General features: G+C 42.8%; 1 protein-coding gene across 8 annotated transcripts in view; it reads right to left on the reverse strand.

Moving 5' to 3' along the window:
- The window catches only part of tns1.L (tensin 1 L homeolog), a 207882-nt gene that overhangs the window by 54017 nt on the left and 135497 nt on the right, over positions 1-18368 (reverse strand). For 7 of the 8 annotated variants that reach the window (XM_041577148.1, XM_041577147.1, XM_041577150.1 and 4 more), the window contains 9 exons: positions 18031-18069; positions 10452-10493; positions 8389-8438; positions 6858-7029; positions 4832-4882; positions 3497-3619; positions 2154-2218; positions 989-1072; positions 631-743 (listed from right to left, as the gene is read on the reverse strand). In XM_041577148.1, coding sequence (XP_041433082.1) covers positions 631-743; positions 989-1072; positions 2154-2218; positions 3497-3619; positions 4832-4882; positions 6858-7029; positions 8389-8438; positions 10452-10493; positions 18031-18069 — 739 coding nt within the window. Of the gene's footprint in view, positions 1-630; positions 744-988; positions 1073-2153; positions 2219-3496; positions 3620-4831; positions 4883-6857; positions 7030-8388; positions 8439-9859; positions 9978-10451; positions 10494-18030; positions 18070-18368 lie in introns of those variants that run through there. The other variant, XM_041577151.1, reaches the window with a different exon arrangement.

The following is an 18368-nucleotide window of genomic DNA, read 5'->3' on the forward strand; positions in this document are numbered from 1 at the left end:
CAACTATTGTACCAACAGCTGCCTGTAATGAAACCCAGAGATTCTGCTCAGCAGGGACAAAGATAAGAAATGTATCAGCTAAATGTATCCATTTAGAACAGTTTACAGGGTCGGCGACCCCCCTTCCCAGAGCTGCTTTAGAAGGTGAAACATGACACTTCGATATTAGAAAAATGGTCACACATAGAAAATAGAAAGTAATTGTAAAAAGTCGTTATACAGTATCTGGTGATCTATCTGAAAACAACTAGTTGTTTGAAGGTGAACAATCCCTTTAAATACATAATCCCTCAGAGTGGAGGATCAAGCATATGCAACATTCAGGGCTCCATCCAGGTCTGGACTGAGAATTAAAATAGGCCCTGGCATTTCAGGTACACAGAGGCCCAATCAGCCCACATAGAGGCCCAAACAGCCCCCACCAGCCCAATAAATACTGACTTTCTATGGGACCTTATAGCAGCCCCTCTGGCATTTGCCAGAACCCACAGATTGCCAGTCCGGACCTGGCTCCATCCACTGTGAAAATGTTGCATTATATAACTGCCACTACCCCATTCAGACAGTTGGAGTTAATCAACAGCTGGAGAACCGAAGGGGCCTACCCAGAGGTGAGGGCACCCAACTTACCTCCTTTAGACTCAAAGTTGGGGATCCCATGCATGATGACATGATGCAGGAAGAGAGGTTTGCTGTTCATTTTCATGGCACCAGAGAGAAGCCCACTGAAGTAGTTTATATACCTGTGAGGCAGATGGACATGGTCAGCCAGTAACATTGATTCACACCCAGTTTCCTAAATTAAAAATAACAGTGTTTGTTAGATCAAGTAGGCCTAATTATTTTAGGTTTCTGTTTTCCAGGCTACAGCACAAGATAGCAGCCACCTCCCATTAGTATGAAAACAGTTAGGGAGTAAGTAAGTAGATGTCCAAGGTAGGAGACATTTGGGGAAAGAAATATTAAGTATGTGAATGTCGACACTGACCTTTTTTGGGAAGGCTGTGCAACCGGAAGGACTTTGTCTTCATAGAACCTTCTCATGGCGAACCTGTCCAAAGCTTGGTCTGCACTGTAAGCACAGGAATAAAACTTCAAGCCCCCAACAGAAAGGATAGAGGGTCTCATAACAGATAAATGGTCTCATCTCATAAGCAGACACTCAGAGCCAATCATAGCCACTTATTGAAGAGCCCAATAGTCATACAGTTAATGATGCAGGTTGGCAAAATATTCATCAATGTTCTGAATAATTATCAGCCAGATCCACACAGTCAAAGAACCTAAAATTTCCCTACAGGTGAGTCGGAATGTGGCTGGGCAACGGTAAATGCCCCATTATTTATTATTATTATTTATATAGTACCATTGTCCATTTATAGCAACGCTTTTCAAAGGCCTCAGATTTGAAAAATGGAAATGTCCACATACAAGATGCTTTAGGTACTGTCTGGGGTCCAAGTTACCAATGCAGTGTCGGACTGGCCCACTGGGATACCAGGAAAACTCCTGTAGGCCCAGGTGTCAGTGGGCCCCCTTGCTTCTAAACATTTGGCCTGTTTCATGGTCATTCACTATTTCTTTATGGGAAAAAAATACTTAATACTGTAAGACTAGATTATAGTAAATAGATATAAAAGACTAGGAGAATAAAGAGGTTGAGTTAGGAGAGTAGGAATAATAATTTGGAAAGTGGGCCCACAGTCTTAGGTTTTCTAATGGGCCCACGCTCTAAGGTTTTCTGGTGGGCCTCTGGCATCCCAGTCCAACACTGTACCAATGTGGGAAACGCTAAAGCTGCAAGTGAGCCTCCAAGTTTGATAAACATTAATCTTTCAGGTCCCAATTAAAATACATTACACAAGAAGCCTCATTTATAATGACTGGAGCTCATTCTGTGGCCCTTACCACCCAACCATAAAGCACTTGTGCCAGTGTGGTTCAGTGCAGGCTGCACCTTTCATCAAATCCATTTGCAGGTTACAGGTCGACACAAGGCAGCTGTGTACTATAGGCAAGCAGTAAGTTCTGAACCCTCCTACATATTATGCCCAGTGGTGCTCCCTATTGTGCATGTCTGAATAACAAACTAACTAAGGGCCATCCAAGGGGAGCACTCCATATAAATTAAACACACACACACATAAATGTACCTGGCAGATATGTTGCTGTAGTGCATATAGGCTGCGATCACCACACCTGTCCGCCCTCGATTGCCCTGAAAAGAATAGCAGGGAATGTGAAAAGTAAAAAAAAGTAGAGATAAGGTGCCAGCACCAGGGTGGGGCACATTTTATTTTGTTACAACTATAATTAAATAGTAAGTGAGGCATCAGATGCTTGCTTTCATTATGAACCACTAAAACTAATTGCTGATTGCTATGGAAACCCAGAAATTCCTGACCTGCACAAGGCTTAATATGGAAATAGGGCAGCATCTTCACGTCCCTAGAACCAGCAGTTTTAACCGGTGCCTTCCAGATGAAATATAACTCCCAACATCGTCCAGCAGCTGCAGGCTGAAGTGCCACAATGGATGGCTGATGCCCCATTTCAGCAGAAAAGATTATCTCCCGGCTGATACAATGTAACCAAGTAACACTGATAACCTCTATACTGAGGATCCCAAGGAACAAAACATCTCAGCAACGACAAAAGCACATTTATAAAGCCCGACACAGGGAAATGTCATTTCCGAAAGGAAACCAACACCTGCGGGGGGAGAATAAAAGCCTCCCTGTTCCCTGTCTCACACTGCGGAGCTTGGGGAAGGATAACAGATTGGCAGGAGAATTCTTCCCAGGGAAAGCTCTGCAGTCAATACTCAATGGATGGTTTGTATGTAGGAATATCTTATAAATACACTCTGCAAAATCCTGGGAATTTATATATATATATATATATATATATATATATATATATATTAGGGATGCACCGAATCCAGGATTTGATTCGGGATTCTGCCTTTTTCAACAGGATTCGGATTCAGCTGAATCCTTTTTGCCCGGCCGAACCGGATCCTTATTTGCATATGCAAATTACCGATGGGGAGGGAAATCGCATGACAAAACAAGAAAGTAAAAGATGTTTTCCCACCCCTAATTTACATATGCAAATTAGGAATCAAATTCGGTTCGGTATTCGGCTGAATCTTTCGCGAAGGATTTGGGGGTTCGGCAGAATCCAAAATAGTGGATTCGGTGCATCCCTCCGCAGGTCTAGACCCAAAAATAAATTGGCAAGAAGTCCAATTCCAAGGGAAGCAAACCAGCAAGTTAGGACATTCCTGGGGAATATATTAAAGTTAAAATGTTACTTGTCACAGTGATACCATCAGCCTGTCATCTGTAATGAGCCAGACTGCATGTGCCAATACACCTGGAAGAATTTCATTTTAATGGGAAATATCAGCAACTAATGTATCATCACTGAGCAGGTGACTCCCCAACAACTGAACTGAAAGTGTCAGGGAAAATTCTGCTTTAAATCTACTTACTTTGTTATGGATGACAACGACATTGTGAGGATCTGCATTCAGCCAGGTGTCCATCGCTTTGCAGATGCTGCAGACTTTTTCCAGCGCCGGAGCGTGTAGGTCTGGCCATCCAAAATCCAACACCTGCGGAAAGAAAAGATTCTAGGAATCAGGTGGATCAAAGCAAGGCTTTCCTTGACAGTTGGAATGAGGCATCTATCTTACACCCCGACAGAACTGTCCCTGAGTGGACTGAGCATGGGGTCAAGTTCACAACTGATATTGTGAAAGCTGAAAAAGTACAGTGTTAATAAAGGGACCTCCTTAGTGATCCAGTCATCTGTTTCCTTGTGAGTACCAGATTACATTGCAGGCCCTAGGAAGGTGTTCCTAATAGCCAACTAGTGATTTGGAAACCCCCAAGTATTAATGTGATTACCCAGCCCTCTTTATATTTCATTGTGTCCCATGTCTAACAATCAGATCTGGAAACAACTGGATTTAGGGACCCCTATGAAACAGATGATTGCAGAAAGCCCCCTCCCCCAAGTGATGGGAAACCCAAACCTTTATAGTTAAACCTGAGGAACGTTGGATGGATATTAAGTTCTGTCTCTCTGGAAAAGCATGGGAGCTTGTACTGAAAACACAGCTGCATAATAAATGCTGATGCCAAAGAGGTATTACAGACACCTATAGTGTAAGTCGCACCTCAGCGATGAGACTGGACGACTTCACATGCTATAATTAGCAGCAGGCAGCAGCAAGCTACATGTAAGGCAGAGACATGCATCATGTACAGAAGTGTCTCTGAGGCTAAAATGCCAAATCTGCCCATTTTAGTATCATACATTCTATTGGAAAAACTCCAGCAAAGTAGTGCCAGCACCCAACAGCAGCCTAAAGCTCTGGTTCAGCTCTAGATCAAAGGAGGGTCTAAGAGAGCCAATATGGGTCTAGATTAGCTAAACTGCTGGTCAACCACAAACCCTTGTCTCTCAGCCAAGCCAGGCTGATGTTTGATGTGGAGTAAACAAAGTAAGCAAAGCCTTTCCTTTCACATCAACTTCTTTATTCCCCTAAATGGACATCTTCTCTGAGCTCTTACACCGAGGAATCCCTGGAACCCTAAACCCAAGTGATACATTCCTCACAAACATGGTTGGAGTCAGGAGAGAAAATGAACCGCAAGGAAACCAGGGGCCCCAAACTGTACATTGGGGTGTCCATTATCTCCCCAAAAAAATATAGGAGTTTAACTAGATCCGGGTGCAACTGGGCCCATTAGACTGTAAAATTCACTAGGACTAAACTTCTACACGCCACACCAGATATGGTCGTATTAATATTGGTTACCTTGGAATGGAGTTTGCTGATGTCATGTCTCCGTTCAGACAAGTTGAAGATCTTCAGATTCAAAGAGGAGAGAGGGATAAAGGGAAAGGAATTAATAATAGCAATTTCAGTTTAAGGCAAAGAGCTAGTAAACTTAATTTTAAAGGAATCTTTGAGACTGAGTTTCATCCACATTTAAAGGCATGTAAGATGCACTAGATATGTTACAGAGTGTGTGGGGGCAAAAGAGTTAAATTTTTGTGGGGGCAAAAGAGTTAAATCAGCAGCTCGGAAAGGTCCAGTTTTAGTCCATTTCAAAATTTTCTGTGCCATATGGATGAGGAGAGGGGAGCTACAAATAAAGCTCATCATACAATGACCCTGCTTAAATGGATACTGTCATGGAGAAAAATGTTTTTTTCAAAATGCATCAGTTAATAGCAGAATTCTGCACTAAAACCCATTTCTCAAAAGGGCAAACAGATTTTTTTTTTATATTTAATTTTGAAATCTGACATGGGGCTAGACATATTGTCAGTTTTCCAGCTGCCCCAAGTCATGTGACTTGTGCTCTTAAAAACTTCAGTCACTCTTTAGGGTAAGGACACACGGGCAGATTCGGGGAGATAAGTTGCCCTGGCGACAAATTGCCTCTTCTTCGTGCGACCATCTCCCTGAACTGACTTACCCTACCTTCCCACCGGCTATAATGAAAAATCGCCAGTGAAATGGCACTCACGGCGCTTCATTTTCCTAAGTCGCCCAAAGTTTCCTCATAAGGCAACTTCGGGTGACTTCGGAAAACGAAGCACCGCGAGTGCCATCCTGCGACTAATCTCCCCGAATCTGCCTGTGTGCCCTTACCCTTACTGCTGTACTGCAAGTTGGAGTGGTATCACCCCCTTCCTTCCCCCCCCCCTCCGGCAGCCTAACAACAGAACAATGGGAAGGTAACCAGATAGTAGCTCCCTAACACAAGATAACAGCTAAGAAAAACACAATCCAGGTCCCATTGTGACACATTCAATTATATTGAGTAGGAGAAACAACAGACTGCCAGAAAGCAGTTCCATCCTGGAACTGCTGTTGGCTGTTTCTGAAAGCACATGACCAGGCAATGACCTAAAATGGCTGCCAACACACATATATTACAAATAAAAATATATACTTGCTGGTTCAGAAATTAAATTTTACATTGTAGAGTGAATTTAATTATTAATTTAATTATTTGCAGTGTAAACAGTGTAATTTAGAAATAAAAACAACATCATAAAAATCATGACAGAATCCATTTAAGGGCAACAAGGACAATATTGGAGAAGGTGCATGAGACTAAAGCAGGGGTGCCCAAAAGGTAGATGGGATCTACCAGTAGACCTTTAGCTAGTGATCAGTAGATCTCAAGACACTGTCAACAAACTGCTTGTCTAAATCACACATATATTTAATTATTTTTATTCAGATATTTATTATGTTAAGGTTACATAAGAAATAGTTGTTCTCATAAATTATTTATATCAAAGGTATAAATCAATATTTAAGTAATATTTTCCATGGAACAGAATGCTAAAAACGCTTTTATGGATGTAGATAATAATGGGACATCATCACTAAAAGTAGACCTCACATTAGTATGGGCACTCCTGGTCTAAAGGCAGAATGCAGTAACAGGTGCAAAGTAAGCCTATATCCTAGGTGTATATCTAAAATATCTGCCAAAAAAAGTCTGAAATTGTTATAAAAATAGTAAAATGCACTAAAATACTCTCCTCATGCAGACACAAAATGTGGCTATAACTGCAATACTTTTTACAACATGACTCAATGTTTCCTAGTATATGTAGAGATTTTATTCTGATGACAATGTCCCTCTAACCATCAGTCCACATCCAATCAGATGTAATGGGTGCTTTATTCCTTCCCATCAAAATCTTCTAGCACTTTGCCTTACATGGGAATAGTATAGAAAGTGGCAACAAGGTTAGGAACAGAGGGTTATAAATTAATAAGGGATTGAACTGGCTTTCATTTTGCCCACATGATTTACCAGATAATTGTCTCCGTGTTTGGACTTCAGCATGTGCGCTACATCCTTCAGGTTTCGGCAGAAGGTGGCCTCTTCGGTCCCGGTGGAGAAGGTGACAGAGATGATCCGTTCGGTGATGTAGGTGAGGTCTAACTCGCAGCTGTCCTCCATGGCGTGAATCAGGCTAATGCTTCTGGGGAGGGAACAGATCTGGCACTTTACATTTTTATACTTAAGTCTCAGATATTTGTCAGAGATGTATAGAGTTCAATAAGAACCTGCCCAGAGTTCATCAGTCCTCAGATATAGCTTAATCCTCATGAATGTCAGACAAGTGTGAGACCAAATGCAGATGTAGGACAGCGAGAAGGATTCAGGCTAACCCCTTCACTGCTGGTCTAACAGATCTCCACACGCCTCTCAATATACCCATAACCCCTTCACTGCTAGCTCTGTGGTCTTCATCTAATTGAGATCCATAAAGCTCTCAGTTGTCTTGTGGGTTTGGCATGCAACCTCAAGTCACATGGGATTAGAGGTATGTGAGCAGCCTCACCCTCTGTCCTAGGAGAATAAGGAAATCTTAAATCTGACTGCAGCTGTCTGTGTGAGAGTGCAACATTACCCAATGGCTGAACCATCACTTCCCTTATTGGGAGCTGGAGATCACTGCATCACCATCTAAACCATTAAGCCTTCATGGAGATATCAGGCAGCTGTTTGGGTGAAATGGGCATGACAGGGAGTTGCCGTTACCCTGACACCTGTGGGATTGGGCAGCTCATGCCACAATACTTCACAGTAATATTGTCAGGACAAAAGGGACCCGGAGCAAGGCAGGAAGGAGGAAGCCCCAGCAGACTTTGTCAGGGCCGTGTTATTTATATAAAAAAAGGCAGGTCCATTTTATGACCCATCAGCTGTTGTTAACATGCAGCCCCCAGCCTATTGGAGTTTCCTTGGGAACAAGGAAAAGGTTACAGGCTGAAAAATAAAGCTGTCACCAAATTTCCCCATATACAATTTTTCTCTGCTGTCTCCATCTTGGCCTATTGCCCCATCCTGTCCTATTGATACCATCTTGCTGTAATTGGGATCTTGTCCTACTATCTTCATCTTTCCATGTTGCCCCCAAAATATCCTACTGTACTGACCTTGCCATAATGATACCACTTTGCTCTACTATAACCACTATCCCTCCTCTTTCTACCTATAACTTCTGTACTATGGGGCCCAGGGCAGGTCCCCTTTTTTCACTCCAGCTAAAGACAGATCTGATTTTATTACAGCCCTAAGCTGTAAGATGGACTTCTCTTCATGTCAGGTTGTCTAACCTGTTGCCCCTCTACAGATTCCAGCACACTCTTAATAGATTTTGGCTGTATGGTCAGCCTCCCCCTGGAATAGATTCGAAACTGCATATACAGAGGCTGATTTCGTTGGGAAGAGGTGTGACATACAGTCAAAAGTACTGAAATTCTATCTTGCAACATGTATCACCTGTAGCTGCCAGCCCCAGCTGTATAACTGCAAGTGCAAACACTTGTTTTACCTTGATGGTCTGCGGCGGGACTGAGTGCTTCTGGAGGATTTGGTGGATCCCTGGAAGAAATAGAGAGAAAGAGAGGGTTTAACAGGAAGCTGTGTGACTAATGGAGACAAATCATTTACCAGGGTAAATAAAATTCACATGCACTTAGGCACAATGCGGAGAGGCAGAGCTCTCTGTACAAACAGGCAGCGAGTCAAGATGTGCTTGTGTAAATAACACAACAGGATTAAACACACACATAGGCCAGTACACACAACTCCCTAACTCACACACACTAAAAAACATGAATTCTCAAGAGTATCAGTGTAAAATTCCACATAAATTGTACATCTGAGCAATAAAGAGAAAGGCATGCACGACTAATAGAACCCAAACCCGGGAAACATGTGCACAGAACATACGGCCACAAACTGCTCTGGTAATAGGAAGCACAAGTGGTCGAGCTCCGGTTAGTGTAAAGAGGCCCCTAGCAATGTGGAAGGGCTGGGGTATAGTCTCTGGTTGTTGTTGACTACAACTTCCAGCATCCCCTCTTGTTCCCACTTTCTTTATAAGGGAGAATAAATGGAGGGAATGCACAAAGCAGAGGGGAGAGAGATAGAAGAATGTATTTGGGGGATAAAATCAGAGAAAGGACAGAAGAGGAGTAACAAAAGAGGAAAACAGACCAAGAAAGAATAAGTGAACAAACAAAAGAGGATGCGACAAGAATACAGAAGCCAAAAAACTTTGCAAAACAAAGACCCACAGTGTCTGGCTGAGGATCATGGACATTCTGGGGAAGCGCTTTTTGTGGGTCAACTGTCCCCCCAGCCCTTGGTTATAACATAGATTTTTACAAACCTGGTTATAACAACCACCCTATTATAGTTCCACAGTCAAAATCCTGATTCAAATTCAAAATTCAAATTCAAAAACTACTACAGTTTCAACATCATGACAGACATCCTGATATAGTTCCATGGTCATAGCTGTCACCTTGCTAGAATTCCACAATCATAACAGTCATCCAACTATAGTTCCACGTTGATTGGCTTTCACTACTCCCATGTGTGCTTAATAAACATCTTAATGCAACATCAACATCTGTTTCGGAGGGATCCGATTATTGCTCCACAACACCATACAAGAGTACCATGGTGAAACCGTCACCCTACTATAGTTCCATGGTCAACTGTCACCCTACTGTAATTCCACATTTATAACATTCACCATACTATAGTTTTGCAGTCTCTACTATAGTTCCATGGTCATAACAATCACCATGCTATAGTTCCACATACCAGTCACCCTATTATAGTTCCTACACGGTTAGGGACCATTTGGTGCAATATTTTCCAACACTGATATATTCACAGAGTAAATGACCTGTTTGCATTGAGGACAATCCACTTTCCAAGTCTGAATGTCACTGCCCAAATCGAATGTTCTCAAGTTAAAAGCCTACTGGTTTGGTGCCAAGTTATCTTACCTTGGTGAGGCTGAGAACCCGTGCCAACCTATTCCAGGGCATCATAGCAAGTTCTGATCCCAAATGTTCAGAGGCAAGTATAACCAGAGTTTTTCATCTTTAACCCCAACATGTAAATATCCTCAGCCCTGCTTCCATGGTCCCCCGACAGGATAAGTGCGCACGAATCAGAGCCTTCAGTGGGAAGCAGTTAGCTGCTGCCTGAGCTAAAGGGGGACGCTCCTTCCTCTCCCTCCCTCCCTGATTCATTTTCACAGCAGCCAGAGAGTCAGGATCTTATCAGCTGATGTGAATAAAAGCTTAATTAACTCCTTCCTTTTCTATGGACCACTCACATCCATTCAGTCAGGACTTTTTTTAAAGGATTTTATAACTATAAGTTACTCATGTACTATGCATGTGCTCCTAGCTGTTACAGAATGTCTACTGGGGATGATGGGAGTTGTAGTGCTCTAAGCAGCTGCATAGGGTAGGACAGCCTGAACAACATAAAGAAATATACTAATACTACGAACACCTAATAAATATAGAAAAGCATGTTATCCAGAAGCTGCCATATTGTTTCCCAAAGACAATATAGTAAAATACTTACGGTGGTTTCTACATTCTTCTGAGGACTTTCTGAGCTTGATGGCTGAAAAGAAGAAAATAAGATGAGAATGGAGAGGGGAAGCATTACACAAAATCATATACACTGGTTCTGTGCAAAAGAAGTGCCTGTTAAAACTGGCTACAATATCTTACACAGTCATACAAAGAGGATGATTATTTAAACTTTGGGGGGGTGATAGGTTTAGTTCAGACATTTAAGTGTCGTGCACATTCAAGTTGCTAGGGTCACTTGTTTTTTTTTAGAAAACTAAAGACCACTAACAAGGCTGTGTATATTGTTAGCATCCAAAACAAAGCTAATTAGAACTGAAACATCCATTTTAGTACTGAGTATGACGCATATGAGTTTGGAACAGGGATCATATGATGCATTTGTGATACGTGAAGTTTGAGCCATTCTTTCACTGATCACAGTTTCACCATCCTTGTGAACTGGGAGATACGCTGGCTGTGTTCAGCATGTGATTTACTGCCACAGGAAGGCTTATTATAGCTCCCACGATGCACACAGATTCTTGCAATTAAAAGAAAAAGTGTGAATCTGTTTAGAGATCCGTGAGCCTTCCGAGGACGCAGAGAGCGCTCAGCACAAAGTGTCACCTTCCTACACTGTGTAAGTTGATGGATATGCCTAGTATTTCAGTCACTGGTGCCCAAACTGCCGCCCCCCCCAATTCAATTCCCAAACTCCCCACTGATGGCCGAAGGCACTTTTAGTTTTATAATTCAATTTAAAACTGTGACAGAATGTTTTGCTATTCAGATAGTTAGAATCTCAACCATAAAGCAGAACAGGACTGCTGCTAACAATGGGTATCAGAATCTCAGCCATAAAGCAGGGCAGCCTGGCTGTGCACGTGAGATCTGCACCTGGACTGAAGAAGTCAAGGTCACGGCTATTGCGGGAATTCTGTGATTGTGGGATGTGGGGATAGTCAGAGGTATAAAGAAAAGAATAAAACTTGGTGCCAGATCTCCCCCTATCCACCCCCTGGTTCCAGGGTGTTGGACACCATAAGAACAAGGAGTGATAATCTGCTGAGAGGTTACTGGATACTATCCAACCCAGACCACAAAGCTCCAGATAGAGAGTCGTGTGGCATCTCATGAGTCACAGGGCTGTGCCAGTTACAAGGCACATGTTCTTAAGCCCATTGCCAGCGATTTGCAGACCAATAACAACAAAATAACTGTAAATGTTTGCTCCACTGATATAGCCATTATTCTGCCATCAATAAGTGCATCAACACAGAAAGGGAGTGCTGCTGAAGTCACTGCCACCCACCCCAACTGCAACTCTCAGCCACCTCACCCGAGGAGACAACTCCTGGTATCAACTGACTGCAAAAAACCACACTGTCCTTAGCCGCAAAAGGATTATTATGATCCCCATTGCATTGCTTCTGTAAGATTGTAAGCTCTTGGGAACAGAATAATATAGAAGTCCACTGTATTACAAGCTGTGCTTTTGTAAAAATACAAGTTATTTTGAATTGAATCCTCTATAGAGATTCACTATACTGATGAACAGCAAACTTTGGTTTTTAGTGGAGATGTTGGGAATCGTAGTCCAACAAGTAAAGCTGTGCAATTTGCATATCACTGGCAGACATTATCATTACACAACCCCTTAAAGGAGACATATAGGATAAATGTAAAAGAAACAAATTTTGTAGGCAATAATGTGCTATATGGTGCTGGTTTTACTTTTGGCTGTAAATGTATATAGTCTTCAAAATATATTTGAGCTCCCCATAGATGTTCTCTGGTCCCTGTTTCAAATGAAGGGTGGGCGTGTCCTAACAGTAACTGCCAGAAGCACAATAGGCAGGGCCGGATTTGGGTCCTAGCACCTGCCGTCCGACGCCTCGCGGCCCTAGTGCCAGCCGTCCGTGCGTGCGCCATGGCGCTGGGGAACGCTGGACAGCATGCTGCCTCTAAAATTTCGCCACCCCTTAAATTCTGCCACCCTAGGCCCAGCCTTTGTGGCCTCACCTCAAATCCGGGCCTGACAGTAGGAGGGGGATAGCCAATCACAGCTCTGCAGTCACACAAGCAGAGACAGTCTTCCATTCCCTATCAGGTCAGCCTAGCTGCTGATTGGTTCCTATCTGTGCTGAGTGTCGCAGGCTCCCCTGCACAGCCTGAGAGAAGAGGCAGCAGGAAGTGGAACAGATGGGTGGGGCTAGTAGGTTTTTTTTGCAGAAATTTTCAATAAAGTAACCATAAACAAAACATTTTAAGGCACATTCCTTCTATATCAAAAAGAGTTTAATGCACTGGCACATTTTGGTTTTTTTACATAATCCTTTAATCTATATCTATTCGGATGCTGGACCCTGGAACCCCCAACTGTGTAACTTGTTCAGGAGCGGACGAGTGGTCCTGGGGTGAGTGTCCAGCAATCGCTTCTCTGCCCATATGCACTGCAGGCCGGTCTTAGCACTGCAAAGATATCCAGAGATCTCAGTTCCCTCTATAAGGAACACTTGACATTCAGTCACATGACATGTGGGTCATTAGGAGCTGGCAGAGAGAACAGGAGATATGAGATGATGGCAGATATGCAGCAGATATGGACCAGAGCCACTTCTATAGAAACGTCAATTAACTGGCACTGGACAAATGTTCCTTCATGTCATAAGAATGTTTGGCCTTGAAATGCTTTGACCTCTTCATCTGGATTCAGAATTTGGCTGTCGTCAGTGGTCCCAGGGGCCGCTGCAGTTCCACACCATTTCTGGAAGCATATACATCCAAGATACAAAGCCTGAGGGGGCCACTGGGTATAGGAAAGAACAAATCAGCTTTAAGATTAAGATTTGTGGCTGGACGGGGCTGCTACTCTGTCGGAGATACCCTAAATACAGTGAGTGAGGGATCATCAAAATATTTGAAAAGATAGGAAAGAACAAGTACCAATTAACTCTGGGCTAACAATTTCCATTTGGTGATATCAGACAGTAGTGGCTGATCCCCATAACCACAAGGAAAGACATGCTGGTCGCTGGTTCCCCAGGCGCAGGGTCTTAATTTACAATAATCAGACATTTCCTAAAATCTCCTAGTGTTTCCAACAACTTGCTTCTGTTTGGTCGCATTCCTGACCAGGAATATTCCACTCCCATATTTCAGGACAAACAGGCTGTGAATAAAACTGAAAATATGTCTGCGTCTCAGTCAGTGGGGCCCTTTGGGGCCTTGTTTGCATATGGCGTCTAGTCCACAGGAAAACACTTCAGGGGGATTTGCAAAAGACTTTCCAGGTGTGATCTGCTCTTCATAATACTCCCTTTCAGAGAGATTAGCCAGAGGGAGTTATAGTACTACTTGCATTATTTTTCAAAGGGGAACTAAAATCTCCCATGGCAATCCATGGTGAAAGGTTCAGTTGAATTTAAAATTATTTTTTAGTGTGATGAAGACAAAGATAGATCCTGATATTTAGAAATAATTTGCTGTTGCTCTTAATTGATATTGTGAAACATATGGCTTTCAGTTGCATTTCCATGCTACCAGGGGCAGGGGGGCACCATAGAGATAAACTCTGCTAAAACCAAGCAGCGGCATTTTTTGTCCTATAGCTGTACTGCACACAGGCCGGGTAAGGGCCTGTTTCAATGAAGTGTTTGGGTGCCTGAGTCACAGGGTGAATGGGTGACTCATCTGATAGGGTGATAGTAATGGAAACTTGCTCCCTCTGAGTCACAGTCCAGTCACTTATTCTGGCCCCAAGCAAGAAAATGTTCTTATATGGGCCAGACACTACACACCAATAGGTTTGCCTGCTAGGAGCAGCTGAGTTATGGAGTCATTTCATCCAGCCCTTGCTATCAGAATCAGCCCTGTAGCAGAAGTCACTTCCAGGTTTGTTAGCTGGATGCTGCCACATAACTTCAGGAATCAGAACCAGCAGTGCAGAGAATACTGCCAGACAGACAACGCTTTCAGTGTCTGAAAACCAGGGAACATTTTTGCATATTGGGAAGTTACATTCCTTGTTGATAGGAGTTCCTCTTTAACCAATGCTTTCTGTTCATTACGTGTGGATTAGAATAGAATATGTGACCATACTGATACCACAGTTGAGGCGTTCCAGAAAAATCTACACCTTACATGCAGAATAAACACTCTTTATTGTGGGGTCACTGATGCTGTGTAGGAATGGAGTCCAACATGAAACAGAATTCCCAGCACCCACTCACCCACAAAATAATGAGCCATCGCCCACTAAGAGTGGCACCCTTCGCTACCTTCCTGGTGCACCACCATGTATATTACAGGAGTAATGGACAGATGTTATATAATATATATATATATATATTATATAACATCTGTCCATTACTCCTGTGGGCTGATTGGATTAATGTAATAGTCAGTTCATGTATGGCCAAATTTTTAAGAGAAGTCAAGTTTCTGTGACTTTTTATCCTCATTTCCATACTATATACAAATGAGTTCACTGTTCCTGTGTGTCATTGGCAGGGAAGACCCCCCAAACTGTAAGAGGCCAATCAAAGAAAGGGATAATCTCTTTTTATTCTGCGTTGACTGTGAGAGCTGAAATGGCCAAGGGAAATTGGTTTAAGGATTCTGCCTCCTCTCAGGGTTTATTGCTTCTGACAAGAGACATGTTGCTCCCAAAGAAGGCAGACAGGAGAAAAAGAACAAATACTGAGATACATTTATGGAGCAAGCACTGCCTATGACCCCAGTAGAGCATTCTGGGATGTGTAGTCCTATTTAGCCAAAATGTTTCAGATTGGGGAAAGATGTGGAACTTCTAGAAACTTCTTCTGGGCACAGTGGACTGAAAATGTGAAGGCACAGCGTCTGAAGCTGATTTAAAGAGAAAGAATACCCTTGTACAAATATCAAGGGTTATTAAAATAAGGGATCTGGTTTTTATAGGGGACAATTCATTTGTTTTATCTGATGCATAATGTTGCACATAAAGTATGTAATTCAAAGATTTTTGGGGGGGGGGTTCCATTCACTGCTACTATGTTATTTGATAAATCATCTGTTCATCTGTCACAACCAAAGCAAAAGGTCGGCCTTTTCTACCCCCCCTATAATGATCTACCCAGGCCAATGAATTTGTTCTAAAGGAATCAGTGCAGTACTGTTGCTGCCCAGCAAGTGGCGCTGTTTGTCTTGTAATGTACAGCAGTCCACAACCACCATTCGCTGAGGTCCAGGTAGAGAAACAAGCGCTGTGCCAGGTGTCCCAAAGCCACGGTATCACAAGACTGGTCACTGCCTTCTGGCCTAAGGGACATGGCATATGTGTGGGGACCTCTCTAAAACCCAGCACAGGAACCTTTAAAAAATATATGGGATTTTAAAGGCACACCAAAGCTTTATTCAGATTTATGACTTTCAGAATCAGGCAACATGGCAACAGCCATCTTCTAAATCCCAACCCTTAGCTACAAGTCCCGGCATTCCTAGCTAGCCTAATAGAACTGAGATTTCTTGTAGTTCAGTTAGCACTGGATGCTATATGCACTATGCACAAGTAATATATATTTAGCTTTTAAGATTTGATTTCCCAATCATGAGTCAAAGAGAAAGACTGAGCAGAAATCAAGGGAAATAAACACACAAAAATAAAGTACTTCCTGAGAATTGGCTTTTTTTTTTTGTTTTTTGTTTTTTTCTAATCGCCAGGGAGATGATTAGATGATTAGATTGGCTCCCTAGCTTTTCACTTTGATTTCTTTAATTTATTTTGTATGGAAACAACAGAAATATTAAAATAGCCCTTCAGTTGGCATGCTGCCTCCTTAAATACACTTTATCCCAGTCGCGAGGCTCCTACGGCAAGGGCCTGCTGGTGCGGTCAGGGCACTCGTTGTGCCTGTCTCAGAGATAAAAGAAGGTCCGCTGTGTGATTTGGAAACAATTATTAAAGCCCCGGAGGGGAGAAAAGGAGGGTGTTGTGGTTGGAGGCATCTTCACTCCAAACTGCCAAATGGAAACACAAGCTTGTTACATGCTCTGTTCTGCTTGGGCTCCATCCTAGCTAGTCTGTAAAAGGGGGGCCACTGATATCTGTACAACGATACAGTATATATTACTGCATTCTGAAACAATGTAGCAGGAGCCAGTTGATTCACACAAATAGATTTCAAATGAATGTTTATTGAACAATTGCTTAGAGTACCTTGCTTAGATTATATTTACTTTCATTTGTATGGTGGGTTTTACATCATCTTTAATAATCCATGTAGAAATGTTTTGGTTTCCCCCATTGCTGATAAATTACAATACTGCATCAGGCCATTGCTTGGAACTTGGTGTCAGAGGGTGAGACTGCGGCAATTCACTGAGAAGGGCAAGTCCCCCGGGAGATGCTATTTGCTGTAGGAAGTGGTACTGTCAGTTACACCAGGAAAAGACCCAGAGACCCCAGTTAAAGAAAATAATCCTGCGAGAGAGAAATCCCCCAGACGTCCAGGATTCTTCTATTAATAGACAGAACCTCTGCTCCCACGCATCTGGGTTAGGCCCTTCCCAGTGCAACTGTGGAGCCCAAAGGGTACAGAAGAAAATCAGGAGGCCACAGCCAAATTCCAGAAGTCTAATGAGAAGTACCAGGGAGGCCATAGCCCAATCCCAGAAGATTTCATGGACAATGAGAAGTAGCAGGGACTGGCATTAAGGGGCTTATCTCATACCCAGCACAGTGATTTATTAGGTCAGAGCAGATTTAAAGGGCTCATAAATCAGGGAAGTTACAGAATGTTTTCTTTTGTGCGATAAGTAGGAAATGAGATGGAACATGAAATTCCTAATCTGCTGTATGGTTGAAAGGGGGCAACAAGGGCAGAGACAAGCCCTCTGGAGGATTTGTCTTGGGTTTAAAAAAGGGCCCCCCTCTGCTCCATCTAACAGATCATGCTTACCTCCAGCTTCTGCCTCTCTTATAACCCCCTTTGCTGCTATGGTTCTCTCACCTTTAAAAAAGGATTGGAGCAGAGCAAGTGTATGATATGGGTACAAGGGGGTACAGCAATCAGGGGACCCATTGCAAATGATAGTGCCTAGACAAAAAGGAGTGATTTGCTAGTAGCAGATGGAGCGGGAGTGGGTGTTGCTTGTGTGGGTCATGAGCAGAGTTTGACATAATTGGGGTATGGGCAAGGTAAATTTGGTAATTACTTGTTGGCAGGGACAAACACCCCAGATGGCCAAGTAACTAGTGGGCAAATATTGGGGGGGGCTTGGAGGGGTGGTATGATGCCCCATGATTATTGATGGTAGTCCAGGATGGAATACACATATAAATAAGGAAAGGGTCCCATAAGCACTGTGTATCTTGACAGCGCTATATAAATAAATGATGATGATGATGATAAAGCCCATGTTCAAAGTTCATTCACAGAGCAATTGGCCTGAACATTGCTGCTGTGTGTGTGAGTGAATGGAGTTAGGCTGGGGTGCACTAGGGCAGCTCCAACAAAGATACAAAAAAATCCATGTATGGATTATATATTCCCTTAGGAGAAACCCACACATGGAGGTTAGTGGAGACCAAACAAAGGGTCACTTACCAGCTCGTAATTGACACGAGGCGTGCAGGGCGATGCAATCTGAAAGATAAGAGACAGACAGATTAATCATATATTTCAATCACTGGGAGATAGAGATATCATAGTATAGTTAGTGTCCATAGCCTAAATGAAGGCAGTGCTGGCCTGGGTAAGTTACTGCTTGAAAATCAGAGAAACATTTACCCATCTCATTATAATAATGTGCCACAGATATAGATAGATACAAAACAATACTTCCACTTTCTGATGGGAAGACCAGGTTTTGACCCGAACAGTTTGGTTTTTCTAAGGCCTGTTTGGGTCTCAACTTTCTGTCCGGATTTCTGCTTTATGAAACC

The sequence above is a fragment of the Xenopus laevis genome, chromosome 9_10L, assembly GCF_017654675.1.
Source record: "Xenopus laevis strain J_2021 chromosome 9_10L, Xenopus_laevis_v10.1, whole genome shotgun sequence".
NCBI lineage: Eukaryota > Metazoa > Chordata > Amphibia > Anura > Pipidae > Xenopus > Xenopus laevis.